This window comes from Hirundo rustica, chromosome 5 (assembly GCF_015227805.2).
Source record: "Hirundo rustica isolate bHirRus1 chromosome 5, bHirRus1.pri.v3, whole genome shotgun sequence".
NCBI classification, from domain to species: domain Eukaryota; kingdom Metazoa; phylum Chordata; class Aves; order Passeriformes; family Hirundinidae; genus Hirundo; species Hirundo rustica.
Genome location: NC_053454.1, coordinates 9,048,596 through 9,064,762, shown reverse-complemented (window position 1 = coordinate 9,064,762; position 16,167 = coordinate 9,048,596). Strand labels below are relative to the sequence as shown.

Here is a 16,167-nt window from a genome sequence, read left to right as displayed (position 1 = left end):
TGTAGAAAGTCCAGTGGTGATGAGATGGGTCCAGTCTTCCTCAAGGAATTCAGTGGAAAAACTGGATACCTTGTGTGCTTCAGTCCAAGTTTTTATCTAGCTAGGAACAGTTGGCTCTTCCTCCACTGTGTGCAGCAACTCACCATGGGATGATGGAATGTGTCATGTCATTGGTGGGCCCTAATGGCCCATTATCAGATGTCCCCCTGGAGGATGGAGGGGTGGTGAAAGAGATAAGAAACGCTGCCCCACCTGGTTTGAATGGCTGGGCCATTATCAGAAGGCATCTGCCCCCCTCCCCCCTGGAGTTAGAAGAGAAGGATAAAACATCTCCCAAAAAACAGCTTTCAACAGATGAAATAGAATACACATTTTTAGGTTACATACTCCAAGACAGTGAATAGGAGGGAAGTAGCAGCAGGGACTGAACATTGTGTAGAGCCACTCCAGCTCCAGCCCTGCTTGTGTTCCCTCAGTTCCTGCAGCACCATGAAGTTCACAGAAACAAATTGTAGGATAATTTATGTTGGAAAAGACCTTTAAGATCAAGTCCAACCGTTAACCCAGCTTTACAAAGTCCACCACTAAACCATGTCCCTAAGCACCACATCTACGTGTCCTAAATGTCTAGGGATGGTGACTTCACTGCTTCCCCAGGCAGCATGTTCCAGTGCTTGACAACCCTTTCAGAGAAGGAGGTTTTCAAAACATGCCCTGGATAAATGTGAAGCCGTTTCGTCTCACCTTGTCACTTGTAACCTGGGAGAAGAGAGCAACCTCCACCTCACTACAGCCCTCCATTCAAGAAGTTGCAGAGAGCGGTAAGGTTCCCCCTCAGGGTTGCCTCCTCTTCTCCCATCAAACAAAACCAGCTCCTTCTTTTCCAGCTGCTCCTCATAAGACTTGTTCTTTCTTGAATCTGAAAATCACAAGCCTGTGGCTGGCACTTCCCTTTCTGCAGTTTCCTTGCCTTACATAATTTTCCTGGCATGATACGCACATTTTCTTTCTTGGAACCCTGTGCCCACCCAGTGGTGGGAGTATAAAAGATCAGCAGGAGCAGGGGAGAGCCCTGCAGACACCCCAGCTCCAGCCTCACTCGTGCTTCACTCAGCCCTCCCAGCACCATGAGGGTCCTTGCAGCTGCCCTGGCTGTTCTGCTCCTTGTGGCCATCTGCTCCCTGGCTCAGGCTGATCTCAGAGTCTCCAGGAATGCTGGACTTCCCGAGAACGGTAGGCTTTCCTTCCCCAGGAGAGAGCCCCATCCCCACTGATTAGACCCTCATGTCCATAGACAAGGCTGGGAGCAGACGGTCATCTGCACCAGTGCAGGGACTAAGCCTCAGAGATGGAGGTTTTCAGGGGGTGTTCCCAGAGGACACAGCACAGGTGATGGCAAATCCCCTGGGAGCCACAGGCAGAGTTCTGCCACACTGTGGGGTCTCATTGGGCCCATCTCTCTGCCCTCACAGGAAACAAGCCCATCTCCTGCTGCTACCACTCCGTTTCACGTCCAATTCCACGCGGCGTGATCCGCTCTGCCTACAGGACCAGCAACAGCTGCCCAATGCAAGCCGTGGTGTAAGTACCCATCATTGTCAAGGCAGCACCCAAGGGTGTCCAAGGCTGTGCAGGATGGGGAAGGGCATGGACAGGGACAACCAGGGCCTAGGCAGGCACCCTGATATCCTGGCTGAGTGCCTCAACACTGCTATTTCCCCAACAGCCTGGTCACCAGGAACGGGATGGAGGTGTGTGCAGACCCCAAGGCTCACTGGGTGCAGAAATACCTGGAGCACTTGGAGCTTCTGGAGTACTGACTCTTCCCTGCTGCTGCCCCGGGGCAGTGGGCTCAGCCCCCAGCACGAGACATGTAATAAGAGTGCTTGAGCTGCATCCTCCTTCAAAGGGAAAATGTATTACAATTGGCATACACTTGTTTAACTAAATTTTGCTTTTCTAAATGCTTGAATAAAGTTTTTGGCTTGTCAAACCCTTTGAGTGTCTTGGAAGTCTCTGCTGGAGCCCCAGCATGACAGAAGGGACCCATGGGGAGCCTCTTGCCCTCCCCACTCCCTGGTGTCATTGCTACCCACTGTGCAGAGTGGCCCCATGACAGCTCCCACAGTACTTCCCTCTTCCCAGACTGGACTCAGCTGCTGCATCCTAGCATGACCCAGACGTACCTGTGGGATGACCCTGGCATCTCATCCACTTCTTGGGGCCCTCCCCACACAGCACATGTGGATCCTAGTAACAACCCCCCGGGCCAGGCAGCCCTGCTGGGAATCTGCAACCAGCTCTTTGACATATTTTCCCCAAAGACTAGAGGATCAGGACAGCCTTTGACTACCTGACATCCCCACTCCTAGCCCTCTCCTACATTACAGCCCCCTGCAGTGGTGGAGCTGAGGTCCTGGTGCTCCTGGGTGCTGCTGTCCCCACACACTCACTCTGTGCCACAGTGCTGCCAGAGGAGCAGGCAGGAGCAGGCAGCATTGTGCCCACCACTGACACCACCTCTGTCCTCACACCGCATGAGTGGGACATCTCTGCAGGTGACACCAGCTCTTGGTCACCTTGGGCCACGCTCTGCCCTGCACCATTCTGCTTGGGCCAGGACACACAGAGCTATACCAAAAACTGCTCACTTGAGGTCACAGAGGTAAGGGCTCTGGAGAATGACATCCAACAAGCCAACATAAGCAAACTAACGGTGCTGCTGCCCCTCTTAATTTCTAAAAATTCTTAGTGTAGCTCAAAAACTCAGGCAAACAAATGCATGAAGCTGTGCATAAATACATTCAATACTAGAAGGAGATTGGGAACCTGTTGGAGTTCATAGAGCAAAGAAGTTGAATTTATTTGTAGAGAGCCTGAAAACTCAATCAGTATTTCAAGTGACAGACAAGATAAAGCCACCTATTCCAAAATGACTCAGGAATACATCTATACACTATACAATGATGAGACTAAAAAAAGCTCTAAGTCCTAACACTGACGTGTAGAGCTGCACAAGATTTGGGCAAGGCTGATGGGCTTCTTTCCGCATCATCAGTTTGCTGTACTTCAAAGCTGACTTCAACTACTCTTCAATGCAATGTATAGTGCAACACTTTTGCCTACTTCTGCAATTCAGTCTTATAGCAACAGCAAATAATTGGCGTTTTTCACAGCTTCTAGGTTAATAACACTGAAAACCTCTGACTTAGGAAAAATGTGAAAGAGAAAACACAAGACTTTTCTATTACTTACAAGGCAAAAATGACAGTCCAGTAAAAATCCTCCCTGGGGCACCATTTTCACAAATCTCATTATAGTTTAGGCAATCTGTTGTTACATATACACCAGCTCTGGATTAAATACTGCATCGTGGAGTTCTTTTCTTAATACAGTTTGACTTAATCCCCTACCAAGATTGCCTGTAGACCACTGCACTCTTTGGCTGGCTCCTCGAGGAGGACACAGAGGAAGGAGGCTGGCACCATCAGGACCTGCTCTGCTGCCCAAGAGCTGCAGTCTGAGCACACACCACCGAGCTCAGAGCCATTCCCACACTTCACCCCTCGAGAACCACCCAGCCTTTGTATTCCTGCATTTCTCACAATCCTCCTTCTGCCCACACCGCCATCCATCCCTCTGCGCTGTCCTGGGTAGAGGCGTTCTTCTCTGCCACCAAGGGAGCACGGGGGAACCGGTCCTCATTCTTGCCTCCCGCCATCCCCGAGCTGCCCTTTCTTTTTCTATGCACTCTCGGACATCGTGTTAATATCTGAAGACTGTTTGACGAAAGTAGCGGTGCTCGAACCCACTGTGTCCCCTTGTTCTTGCACAGCTGACATCAGCTACGACTGTTGGGGGTCAAACTACGCATAAAACGTGCCACGTTCAGCATATTTTGTGAAGCAAGCACTGAGAAGAATGGTACGAAGAGAAACAGCTCAAACCAGCTCTTCCCTAACTCTGCTCCCCAGACCCCACACCGGACTCTGGACTTCCGACGCCAGCCAGCCCCGCCTCCCCTCGCCCCGCACCGACCGCCCGCCCCTGCCCGCACGGCATCTCGGGAGTTGTAGTTCCCCGCGAGGCGCGACATGGCGGCTGTGCGGGCGCTGCGGGCCCTCGCCGCCGCGCTGCTCCTCGCTGCCGCCGGTCAGGCCAGCAAGTACTCGCGGGAGGCCAACGAGGGCCTGGCGGCTGCCGGCGACAAGCGGCGGGAGTCCGGGGAGTTCCGGGTGGTGAAGCTGAACCAGGTCTGGGAGAAGGCGCAGCGGGTGAGTGGGGCGGCGCGGGGCGATGGCGGTGCCCGGAGGGGGCTCCGAGGTCGGGCCGGCCGCTTCGGACACGCGTCGCCCGTCAGGGAGATGGGGAGGAGCGGGGACCTGTGTGCGAGGAGACACCGAGGCTGTCTGGTCCCGGCACGGGGCTGCGGTGCCTTTTGTTCTGTTCGGGGGCACGACCGTCCCCGACTGTCACGCAGCGAGGGCTCCGCTCAGCCCCGCGCCGGGCGGCAGTCCCAGCGGCGGGGAGCAGCCTTCTGCCGGGAGAGGGGAGTGTGTGTCTGAGTGTTGACCTGCTCGTGCTTAAATACAGCACCTAAACCACATGCCAGGAAAGGGGGAGAGAGAGAGGAGCCCCTCTGGTGCCGTGAAGGATCTGCGGCTGGCTCCAGTGCTCGCTGCTTAAATGCTTTAGCCGTGTTGTTCCGAGCTGTGGTGCTCTCATCTGTCTGAAGGCTCTGGCCTCGGTTCCTGCTCGGCACAGGGCAGAAGTTCACTGCAGGAGAAGAGGAAACCCTCCACCCTGGTGGTTGTGTCTCCTCATTCACATCAAGTGATGGAGACAAATGCAGGAGGACCAGTAAATGGGTATTAACACTCCCAGATGAGAGCCTTCATTCTGACAGTGATCCTTGAGTTTCTGTCACACTGGACTATGAGAAATATTTAATTAAAGTGAAAATACAGTCAAATTTTTTCATTACAGTGGAAATATTTACTTAGAACTGAAAAGAACAGCTCCAACAGGAGGAGAATAATGCACTGCACATACCCCCTGAATATTGTGGGACCGTAGGAATTAGGGTCATGACTGGCATAGGTTCAGTTCTTTCAGACAAAGGAATATAGTTACTATTAATTTTGGATCTTCTGTATCCTGAATAGCTATTGAATTGGAGGTAGGACATCCCTGGATTCAGTCAAAAACTAGAACCCTGCCATAGTGCTGCTTTCCAGTGGGCTAAAGGAAGATATCAAAAATGCTCCTTTCCTCGATGGGAGAAGGATGGAATGGCATAGGAAAGTGTGTGTTAACGAAACTCCAGCTGTTAAACTGACAGCTGAACAAAAAACAACACTGGGACTAGAAAAAAATCTATAATGATAGTAATGTCAGTTACCTCTCAGCTTTCCAATTATAGTATTTTCTCGTGCTCGTACCTGGTTCCTCTGGAATTAAAATTCGAGGTGCTTTACATCATCTGTGTTAAGATATTAAAAATTTAAATGGATTAACCATCAGTAAAAAACTAAGGCTTAATAAATTCTGTATGTGTGAGCTAGATTTTAGAGTTGCAAAACCAACTTGAACTAAATTTGCCACCATCTAAATTTTACTTTTGAGTGCAACTGTCACCCAGCAGGTGTTTTATAAAGTGATTTTTCAGTGTGTCTGGGCAATATATGAAATAAGAGGAAAACTATGCCTGTGTGTTAACATCTGCTTCGAAATACTTCCATGTGTCAATGCAGAACTCTTCATTCCTTTATTTTGGTACTGCTAGAGAAAGTACTGAAAATAGGGAACTTCTTTATTTTGACATAAAAGTCAGATATTGCAATTTGGCATTGCAACACATAGCTGGAGGAGCAGTCCTTAAAAAAAGCCCCAAAATGTTACTTAGTGGGACCAGGAGCTGGCAAACCACGCTTCCTTCTTGTTTCCCTGAGGGTGGGAGGGCTTGATCCTTCTCCAGAATCTCTTTTCATAAATAGTCAATTTGTAGGAAAGAGCTCTTTACTCTTGGAGGCAAGGTAAGGACGTTGCAGGTAATGATTGCAGCCAGTCCAACAGCAAATGATGAAATTGTTGTAATGTTTGACAAATTTCTAGCACTCATTCCCAGAATTGCCACATACCTATCTTGGATGTTAATGACCAGGCAGCATAAGGAATGAGGAATAAGGAGTGAGTTTAAGGAGCTTGTTGCTTGGTTGTTTAATCATTAAACTTTTCACCTCTGCTTCTAGTTAGTTGTTTCAACATATGAGTGGTGTTAGTCCAGTGATGGGGAGTCTTACCATTGAAATTTTTTACCTGGTGTACTCTAAGATGACATAACCTTAAAGGAAGTAGTTCTTGAACAGAATACTTTAATTTAACTTATATATTCACTCTGTATTACATAAAGGGAACAGGCAAGGTGCTTCCAAAAGGTTTCAAAGGATTTATAACGCTTACACGGACAGTTACTTCAGTTTCCTACTAAATTGTAATGAGAATTAGAAACATACTGCTCTAATTGGGAGAAATTTGAATAGAATCTTGTTTTCTCCTAAGGAACAGTGGGCTTAATCTAGTCCCTTAGTTTTTTTAAGACTTCAACATGTTTGATTGGTGATGCCTCCAAACTTTATGTTTAGAAGTTCTGATATTCTTTTCTCTAATTTCTACAAAACAGGAAGCTTTACGTGTTTGTGGGATTGCACTAACTGCTGAGGGGCTTCAACATGAACTGCACTGTGTAATCTTTTATACAGTAGTGTGTTTCTGATGATAAGGTCGCATGTAAAAGGTTTTTTCTTACATTTGCAGTACTTAAGAGCTAAATTACTTCTTATCTAATTACACCTGGCTATTTATTCCTGGATTTCCTCAGCCCAGCTATATATGATGTCCACACTACTTGAAAGCTGACCAATATTAGAGTACAGAACTACCAAGATGCTTGGCCATTCCTTTCACAATTTGTAGCAAACCTTTCACCCAGTCTTGAAGCTTTGGGGCACAATTCTTGCTGAGGGTAACATTGATACTTGGTGCCACTGCAGCAGTGACATTTGGGCTGTCCAGGTCATCCTGCACCAGAAAAGCAAATAAGTACATGATTAAGGTTTTTTAACTTTAGCACATCCTAAGAACCATAAATAAAGTGATTCCTTCTAAGTGCTTTGCTTCTATAAAGCAGTTCTTCAAAAGTAAATGGTAAAGAAGACAACAGAGACACTCTTTTGCTTTAGTATTAGAGAGATCAGAAGTTTTATTGTGTTCTATAAGTATTATATTTACCTGTGATTTTAATTACTCTAGATTTTAGTAATTTCGGTAAGCCAAGTGCAAAATGAAGAGAAAAAAATAGTTTAAAAATCAAAATAATTATATGCAGTGACACAAGATTAATTAATAGGACAGCCTATGATGGAAGCATAAACAATATGTGGCTAAATAATAAACTAATGAACAATAATGTGGATAGTTTCCTGAAATCCTTTTAATAGGAAGTGCATTAGCTCAAAGTAATGATACCTTTCCTAGTTACTACTAGGAAAATAACCTACTGACACACCAAGGAACAGCTGAATCTTTTCAGTATAATCTGATGTTTAAAAACAATACTGAGTTCTGAGTCTATGTTTATTAAACTTACTACTTCCTCACTGAAAATGAGAATTTTTGTAATCTCTAAGCTGGTTTTAATGATTAAAAAACCCTCCAATAGATAAACTTGTCCTAGGACTGACAAGCCCTGATGGTTTCAGGCTGGATCTGAGCTCCCAGGAGCTGGGTGCACTGTAGTTGGAGGGATTTCATCGCCCCTCTTCTCTGGGCTTCTCCTCACCTCACCTTCTGTTTGTTGATGTGCACGTGAGCACAAACAAAAGTAGTTCTGAAGTATTAGAATTGTTTGTTACATTTCTTTGAATAACTAAGGTGTCTAAAATCTGAAATTCAGGATCAACTCAGCAGTGCTGCTTAGCCAACCGTGTATTAGTCATTGTTCCTGTTTTCTCTGTAGCTCACAAAATTGCAAACTGACCTAGCATCCATTTAAGCTATTTTTTTTCCTATCTTCACCCTCAATGTCTTACCTTATTTTTTTCTTGCATGTCAGACAGGAATACCTCTAGGTTTTGTATGTTTTAATGCACATAAACCATGTTAAGAAATTACCTGAGAATTTTTTTAATTTTGGTCATAGTAAAAATTGCAGATGAAGTGGCCCTTTGTCCTGCAGGGCCATCCTCAGTGACCTGGCTGACTGAAAAACTGTACTAACCAATAAAGTTTTTCAACTCACTACAACTGTATGGTTGGAAGAGGGTCCACAAGAAGGCACGTGTGGTGGCAGTGGCATGTTGTTTGAGAAGAATTGCTGTGCCATACTGGTCGTTATGCATCTGTACTGGTTCCTGAGGTAGCTCTGAAGCAAAAGGGGACTCGCACATAACTAAATACAAACCTTTCTCTGTTCTTGTTAGCTCCATCTCTCTGCTGTGAAACTGGCAGAGTTGCACAGTGATCTAAAAATACAAGAAAAGGATGAGCTAAGCTGGAAAAAACTGAAGGCTGAAGGGCTGGATGAAGATGGAGAGAAGGAAGCCAAACTGAGACGCAACTTAAATGGTAAGGTTTGTCTTGGAAAGAAGGGGTTCAAACTTTGTATCAGACACACACATGGTTAGACACTCGTGTTTAAACTGTTAAATAACAGCTTGTCTTTTGGGACACTGAGCACACAACAACTTCTTTGGAGGTCAGTAGGGAGCTGCGGAAGCCTAACAGAGTCCTTTGCTCCCAATAATTTCAGAAGAGGTCTTTGAACCTGGGACCACTGTGCCTTGAACTGTTAGCTTTTCCTCTGTGAGCTGCAAAGTCCAGCTGTGCAAGTCACAAATGCAGCCCATCTCTCACCTTCCATACATCCATTGTTGGTTCTCATGTTTCTGTATCTTCTATTCTCTTGCAGTCATCATGACTAAATATGGAATGAATGGAAAGAAGGACTCTCAACTAGTTGATACCAATTATATTAAAGATGGCACAGAAAGTGACACACTAGATGATCCAAGACTGGAAAAATTATGGAGCAAGGTGAGTAAGATTTCCAGGAACTGGAGTGCAGGAAGTCAGTATTTCTTCACTGAACCCTTAGCTGTGTCTTCTGAGAACACTCAGACTTGGAAATTAATGGTTTTACTACTCCTTTGTTAAGTACTGACCAAGCTGCCTTGCTCTGTAGCTCACATCTTCATGCCCCGAGGGTACCCCACCTGCATCCAGACATCCAGCTGTGGAAGGTTGTCTTTGGCAAATAAAACACACATATTAATCTGCAGAGTGGAGCCTGGGTCCTCTGAGGTCCAACAGAGTATTTCCTCACATTTCCCTGAACTCAAGGCTTCCCTTAGTGTGACTGTTGCACTGTGGTAGTATATCTGTGATGTATTTCCCAGTTTTCTTACTGTTGTTTATGGATGTTTTTGAAAATATGCATTTAAAATAGAGCCATTTTGTAGACTGTCTAAAAGTGAAATGTACTGGGGGGGAAGGGTTTTAAATAAGGCCTTTCTCAACCTAGTATTCAACTCAAAATTTCCAGGATTTGCATTCATGCATAAAAAGTGGAAGATACGCTGTCAAGATCAGGCAGTTAAAACTGGCAAAGTAATCTTCAGAAATTAAATAATTCAAATTTTAAGAAGCAACTAGTTAGTTTAATTCTAAAGAATTCTAAAGAATTCTCCCATGAGTCTAGTGCAGTGTTTGTAAAGCAGAAAAAGATTTGCTGGATTTAAAAATATTACTGTAACTAGATACAGCTCTGGCAAGAAACATGATGTCCTGTGCTTTGGGGAACAGTAAAATGCAATAGGAGAAATATTCCCTAAGCTCAAAAAAAGGGGGTCTGAATAAGTTTTGAAAACCTTCACTTTTGATCAGACATTGTAGCAAGTATTCCAGCAGATTTGTGGGTAGTGCCCCAGCTGTGTGAGCAGTGCTTCCTTCAGAGAGCAAGTGCACAGCAGTGATAAAATCATCACATGCCAGTAGAGTAAGATGAGGTAAAGACTGTGTTTAATGTCAGACTGCATCCCTCATGCAAATGGTTCCCTTACAGTTGTCTGTGGAGCTCCATGGCCCTTATTTCTGTATTAAATTGCTTTCCATGGAATAGAAATGCCAGACACCTTTCACTGGGTAGTCCATAGCAAGTCCAGCTTTATAAGTCTGAAGCAAACTTCTTTTGACATGATAAAAGGCATGTTATCCATCAGCAGCTAAATCCTGACCACATACAAATATTAAGAGTATTAAGACAAAAGATCTAAAGAAAAGCTTCACTTAATAATTTTCTAAATGTGCTGAGAAGTGGCAAGATATTTTGGCAGTCGAGGGCACTTGAAAGCACTTGGCCTGAAAAGCATAATGAGCTCATGTTTCTTTCAGGCCAAGACCTCTGGGAAGTTCTCTGATGAGGAGCTGGATAAGCTTTGGCGAGAATTTAAGCATCACAAAGAAAAGATTCGTGAATACAATATTCTGCTGGAGACTGTGAGCAGAACAGAAGGTGCCTGAACATTTCTCTGATGTTTTAAGATCAGTACAACTCTTTTCTCTGCCCATTGTTTCCAACACTTCCAAATTTCTTTGGAACTCCTGACATTTCTGTCAGAACTGCTTGCAGATGCTGGCATTTTCTGATACTTCCTGGGTTTAGGTCTGCATTAGCTGCCAAAATTTTTGCCAGCTAATGAAAGCATTGCCATTTCAGTTTTCTGATTCTACCTGCATTTCATGCAGGGAAGATGTCATCAGATTAACAATGATGACCATTGTAGTTTACAGGAAATTATGCAGCAAGCATAAATCTGCTGCTGCAAAATGCAGTTCTAAAGTCTGCAGAACATGCATGTTTTATCTCCCTAGTTGGGCACCCAAGAGGAGATTGGATATCTTAGGCACCAAGCCTGAAGTTTATTAAGAGCACCAAGGATCTGAACCCAGCTTTCTATACTAATCTGAGCTAAAATTGTTAGAGCTGAAGAGCTCTAAAGCTGACAGTTTGACATTTGCATTACATAGTCCAAGCTGGAAGCTGCTGAAAATCATTTTACCTTCAGATGTCTTGGTACACGAAATGTCTAGGGAAGAACTCATGAAACATCCTAATCCCATTTTCTTGGGATATTGCTAACTTGGGAAAATAAGAGCATTTTCTTACTATAATCAGGTGGTTGGTAGGGATTATAAGGCATTTCCGTAACATCACCCTCCAGAGCACCAAGGGACATTGATCTCGAAACTGAAAATCTGAATACTGCAAAAGGAATTGCTTCTTAAAGTCTAGTTTTGATGCTTTATTTGCACTCAATTTAAATCCTAACAACTTAGCATCTTTTATTCCCCTCAGATTTGGGGGATATCTGGAGTTTTTGACCTATCACGATTTGGCCCACAGTCAGTAACACTTACTGTTCTTCAACAGATATCCACAAAAACGTTATCAATCCATCTGAGGAGAACCTGGTGAAAGAGGAAATCTTGCACAACAAGCACAGAGAGCTCAAGGAGAAGTTAAGAAGCATCAATCAGGGGTTTGAGCGCTTGCGTAAAGTCAGTCACCAGGGTTATGACACAACCAGTGGTATGATACAGTGGGGTTTGTGCTTATTTGGGATTCATTTCATTCTAAAAAAATTAAAATCAGTGGGCAGGTAAAAGGGTATAGTCACAGTGTCACAGTGGGCTGAAGGGATGCAGCCAGCAAGTCCTATTTAGAACCAAACACTGGAAGCCTAATGAAGGGATACAGTGTGTTAAGAGGGTAGTTCTGTCTTCCATGCCCCCATGAGAAGGGATATTGCACCTGGAGGGCAAGTAAATTAGCCAACATGCAGGGCAAGCAATGCCTTTATCCAGTTCCTTGGGTTTGGTTTTTTTTGCTCTTAAAAACCTATTTGTTTTACCTAGTACTAGTATCTGGTTTTATCCAGTACTTGGATACTTATCCCTTTTCATCTAAATAGATCTATTAGAAATGCAGTGCTTAATGTCTCTGTTCTTAATATCTATATATATGTGAAAAAGCATCTTTTCATCTTTCATAGAAGTTGGGCATTAAAAGCATTGTGTCTAGATTTTCATTTTGTTATATGTGTTCGTTCAGAATTTGAAGAACCAAGAGTGATTGATTTGTGGGACATGGCCAAATCAGCTAATTTCACTGAGAAAGAACTTGAATCTTTTCGGGTAAGTAGAACTCCAGTGACTTCTCTTGCAGAAAGGTATTTTGACACATAAAGAAACACTCAGTGTAACTCTGATTTCAGCCTGTTCTACATTACCCTCCAGACACCATTAAAAAAAAAAAGTCATGCTGCCTTTTTAATACTTCAGATATATAGACATGTGTGTAAATAATCATATGCTGGTTCTGTTATAATCAGCAGAATGAAAATTCTGAATCTTCTCAACACAAGTGTTGCATATTTTGAATCTTTGAAAGATCAAGCCCTGCTTCTTTGTTGCCAATGCACCAGATTTACCCCTCTTACCCAATGTCTTAATTATGTCCTTGGGAAGCACTGTAATCTGTATACCCAGCAATTTCCCTCTCATGCCAGTCCCCTGTACTGTTAACTTCCCATGTTGGAGCTGTGTTGAGCTGACACAAAGCTATTGTGATAATAATATAATATAATAATATAAGAAGGAAATAATATAGAAATTCATTCCTGTGCAGTTCATACCACTTTTATTCAATTCAAGTTGTATAGAGAAAACATTTGATTTTTTTTTTATCCGATTCTGCCTGTTTATCAGATTTTAAAAAGAGGCTTTTTGTAAAATTTGTCTTTCTCCCTTAAGTCTATTGTTGTTATGCCTAAATTTTTACTTGGTCACTGCTCTCACCTCGTAGCACCTCACAGCCACCCACAGTCTCCTTTTGAGGACTCTGCAGTAGATCATTTTCAGCACCTGCTTTCAAAATCATCAGTCTGGTGGTGATGGTAATGAATTGTCCAGACATTCTTAAGAAGCAGGGAACTGAAAACCTCTGTGCCTGACTTTGTAAAGTATCATTAGGAATGTCTTGGCATGGGAAAGGAAGGCTTGGAAAGAAACTCCTCTGAAGCTGTGTGCATTTGCTATCTTAGGAGGAGCTGAAACATTTTGAAGCAAAAATTGAAAAGCACCATCATTACCAGAAACAATTAGAGATTTCACACCAGAAACTGAAGCACGTAGAGGGAACTGGAGACAAGGATCATCTGAACAGAAACAAAGAGAAATATGCCATGCTGCAAGAAAAGACAAAAGAACTAGGATATAAGGTCTGTATAAATCCAGTGTTGCATACATGTTGAAAGTTTAACTCAGTAGCAGAGGGGAAGTAGATTATCCAGTGCTGATTTTCCTGCAAGCTGAATGACTTCCAGAAGGGGAGTTCAAGGCACATCTGTTCTCCATGTACAGCATACACGTAATTGTTTTTTATAGACCTAATTCTAAAAGGCCTGAAATCTTCCTGCTCTCTGCTCTTTCTGTTGTTACAAATACTTGTAGCAAAATCTGAATATATTACTATATTGATAATTTATTGTCTTCCTGAAATTTGTTTCGTGTGTTTTGTTTTCCTGATAGGTAAAGAAGCACTTGCAAGACTTATCCAGCAGAATCTCTCAAGGCCTTCAACACAATGAACTATAAAAAATTGTACTGCTTCATGGGACCAGTCTATTAACACAAAGCAGTTAATGTAGGTTTTTGCACAGGGCTTAGCAAGGAGTCCTTCTGAAATAGTAAGGATTGAACAGATGTGTCCTGTAAGAAATTTTTTTGTTACAAAATTACCAATTTTGTATTTGCATTATAAAATTAAATTATTAGATTATATATTTAGGTTGCACATCTTGTATCATGTAAATCTTACATCTGAATCAAGTAGCAGCCTTTGAAATAATCAATTTTGTCAGAAGGAAAAAAATATGTGAACTTTTAAAGGATTCCTGTTCATAAAAAAATACTAATCTTATAGTCAGGTATGGTGTTCTGATCAATGAAAGCAAACACTGAGGTACAGGGAGGTTAAACAGAGGCCAGAAAAGTCTTTGTTTCAATGCTTGGCCTATTACATTTCCTGCTAAAGGTAACAAAAATATTTTTACTGACTTTGAGCTTGGCTCAGAGCTGCACTGTATGTGAATCTTTCATCTGAAAGGGAGAGGAAGAGTAAGGAGAGAACACATACTGAGGTCATTTGCACAATTTAGTTATTGACTAACACCTGTGTGTACAATTATCTTGTTCATGGTTGCTTTGGTTTTGCCACACTTGGTCATTAAAAAGTCAAAACAAGATAACTGGTGAGGCTTTTTTTTTTTTTTTTCCATCTTTCCTTTCATATAATAAGAAGTAACCACACCTGCTTTTTGAGCATGTTGCTAATTCCTGTAGTGTTCATTCACATATTAGTTTTTAAGAGAGGAGGGGTAGTTTTGCACAAGGATGTGTTTCTATGTTCTGTTCAGTTAGCAGCTGATCTCAGAGCATTTATCCCAGTGCAATCTCCAGTAGAGATTTTGATCACTTCCCCTTTCAAGATCAGATTTTTCTAGTTAGAACTTTGGCAGACATCAGACGCCTGGGTTGAAATTGTCTATAATAACAATGCTGACCCTTTATTTCAAATGAAATTTCATATTCAACTGTTCCAGGAACAAGGCCAAGACCAAGGTCCAGTGTGAGTGAATCATTACAGCTGCTTGAGGTGCTCTGTCCCTCACAGATGGCAGTGCTGGATCAGGCAGCTGTCCTCGAGCCTTGCTCTCCCTGCCTGTTCCATCAGAAATACTGAAGAGACCCATTCAGTCAGAATAGGCCACACTCATCCTGGGTCATCGGGTTAAAAATAACATGATTCTTTACCTGAAAACTGGATCTTCATGTGCAAATGATCTGAACCAAACCTGTGCTAGCTGTCTTACTTTGAGATTTTCTTTGAAGTAGGAACCTTTTCTTCTTTTTCTTCTTTTTCTTCTTTTTCTTCTTTTTCTTCTTTTTCTTCTTTTTCTTCTTTTTCTTCTTTTTCTTCTTTTTCTTCTTTTTCTTCTTTTTCTTCTTTTTCTTCTTTTTCTTCTTTTTCTTCTTTTTCTTCTTTTTCTTCTTTTTCTTCTTTTTTTTTCTTCTTTTTCTTCTTTTTTTCTTCTTTTTTGATTTAATGTAAGCTAAGAGTTATTTATATTCCAGAGAATTGTTGTCCATCACAATAACAGGCCACCACTAATATTAGCAGTCTCCTTAGAGACGGTTCTGTTCATGTAGTTTATGGTATACCTTTGGTTGGCAAGCTAAAAAAAGTAAATCCTAAACTAGCCACAAGCCATTTAAGAGAAAACTGCTTTGTTTTTTTTTTTTTCAAATGCTGCACACTGTTTCTTCCCCAAACTATGCTGTTCAGCTTCTTTACCAGAGCAGTAGCTCTATTATCTTATGAGTTTGTCTTCAATTCCCTGTGAATGCGGAACAGAAATGTATTTTCTGTTCTGTTAGAAAACAAAGACTTCACTAAGTTCTTCAGTTTCCTCTTTGGCAGGGGGAGAACTAAATCTGTGAGCCACAGGTCATTTTGGTGGTTGTAGCCTGGGTGTGGAGGGTCCCACAGCACTGGCCCCTGGGTGAAGAATTTGGGCACATGCAGTAAATGCATCAGCAGAGGAGAGGAGCTACACAAAGCACTGAGGCAGTGCTGCTGAGCAGTCCTGGCTGGGTTGTGGGGAGTGGAAGAGCTTTTCATGGAGCACATTCAGATCCTGCTGCTGGGGGAGATGGGCTGCACACAGGAAAGCAATCTCAGCCTGCGCTGGGTTGCATCTTCAGGGTGTACCTGAAGTAGAAGATGCTTATCCAAGAATTTTTGAAGAAGTCTGGAACAGCAGAAGGTACTGGATTCATGGAATGAATAACCAGGGTCTGATCAGTTACTGAGCAAGTGCAGAGCTGCTTCAGCAGAGGCTTTAAAGAGGCAAAGGCTGAACCGGGCAGTGGCTGTGCTGTGTCTTTACCACAACACCATGACAGTAATTGGGCTCAAAGGCCAGGTGGGCTCAAGCAGAGAGAATGCTTGGCAAGTGCTGCAAAGTACAAGAGGCTGACAAAAATACT

The 16,167-nt window shown here is 43.1% G+C and overlaps 2 protein-coding genes across 2 annotated transcripts; both read left to right on the top strand.

The window, feature by feature from the left end:
- Positions 1 to 1,086: 1,086 nt before the first annotated feature.
- Positions 1,087 to 1,971, top strand: LOC120753175 (C-C motif chemokine 4 homolog). Its single transcript, XM_040065181.2, has 3 exons — positions 1,087 to 1,233; positions 1,473 to 1,581; positions 1,727 to 1,971. The coding sequence occupies exons 1-3, from the start codon at positions 1,128 to 1,130 to the stop codon at positions 1,818 to 1,820; spliced, it is 309 nt and encodes a 102-aa protein (XP_039921115.1). The 5' UTR covers positions 1,087 to 1,127; the 3' UTR covers positions 1,821 to 1,971.
- A 2,094-nt stretch (positions 1,972 to 4,065) lies between these two features.
- On the top strand, positions 4,066 to 14,366 carry LRPAP1 (LDL receptor related protein associated protein 1). The gene is made up of 8 exons (XM_040065441.2): positions 4,066 to 4,274; positions 8,481 to 8,625; positions 8,969 to 9,093; positions 10,450 to 10,570; positions 11,489 to 11,647; positions 12,170 to 12,252; positions 13,161 to 13,337; positions 13,648 to 14,366. Exons 1-8 carry the CDS (start codon positions 4,095 to 4,097, stop codon positions 13,711 to 13,713), a joined length of 1,056 nt encoding a protein of 351 aa, XP_039921375.1. The 5' UTR covers positions 4,066 to 4,094; the 3' UTR covers positions 13,714 to 14,366.
- Positions 14,367 to 16,167: the final 1,801 nt, after the last annotated feature.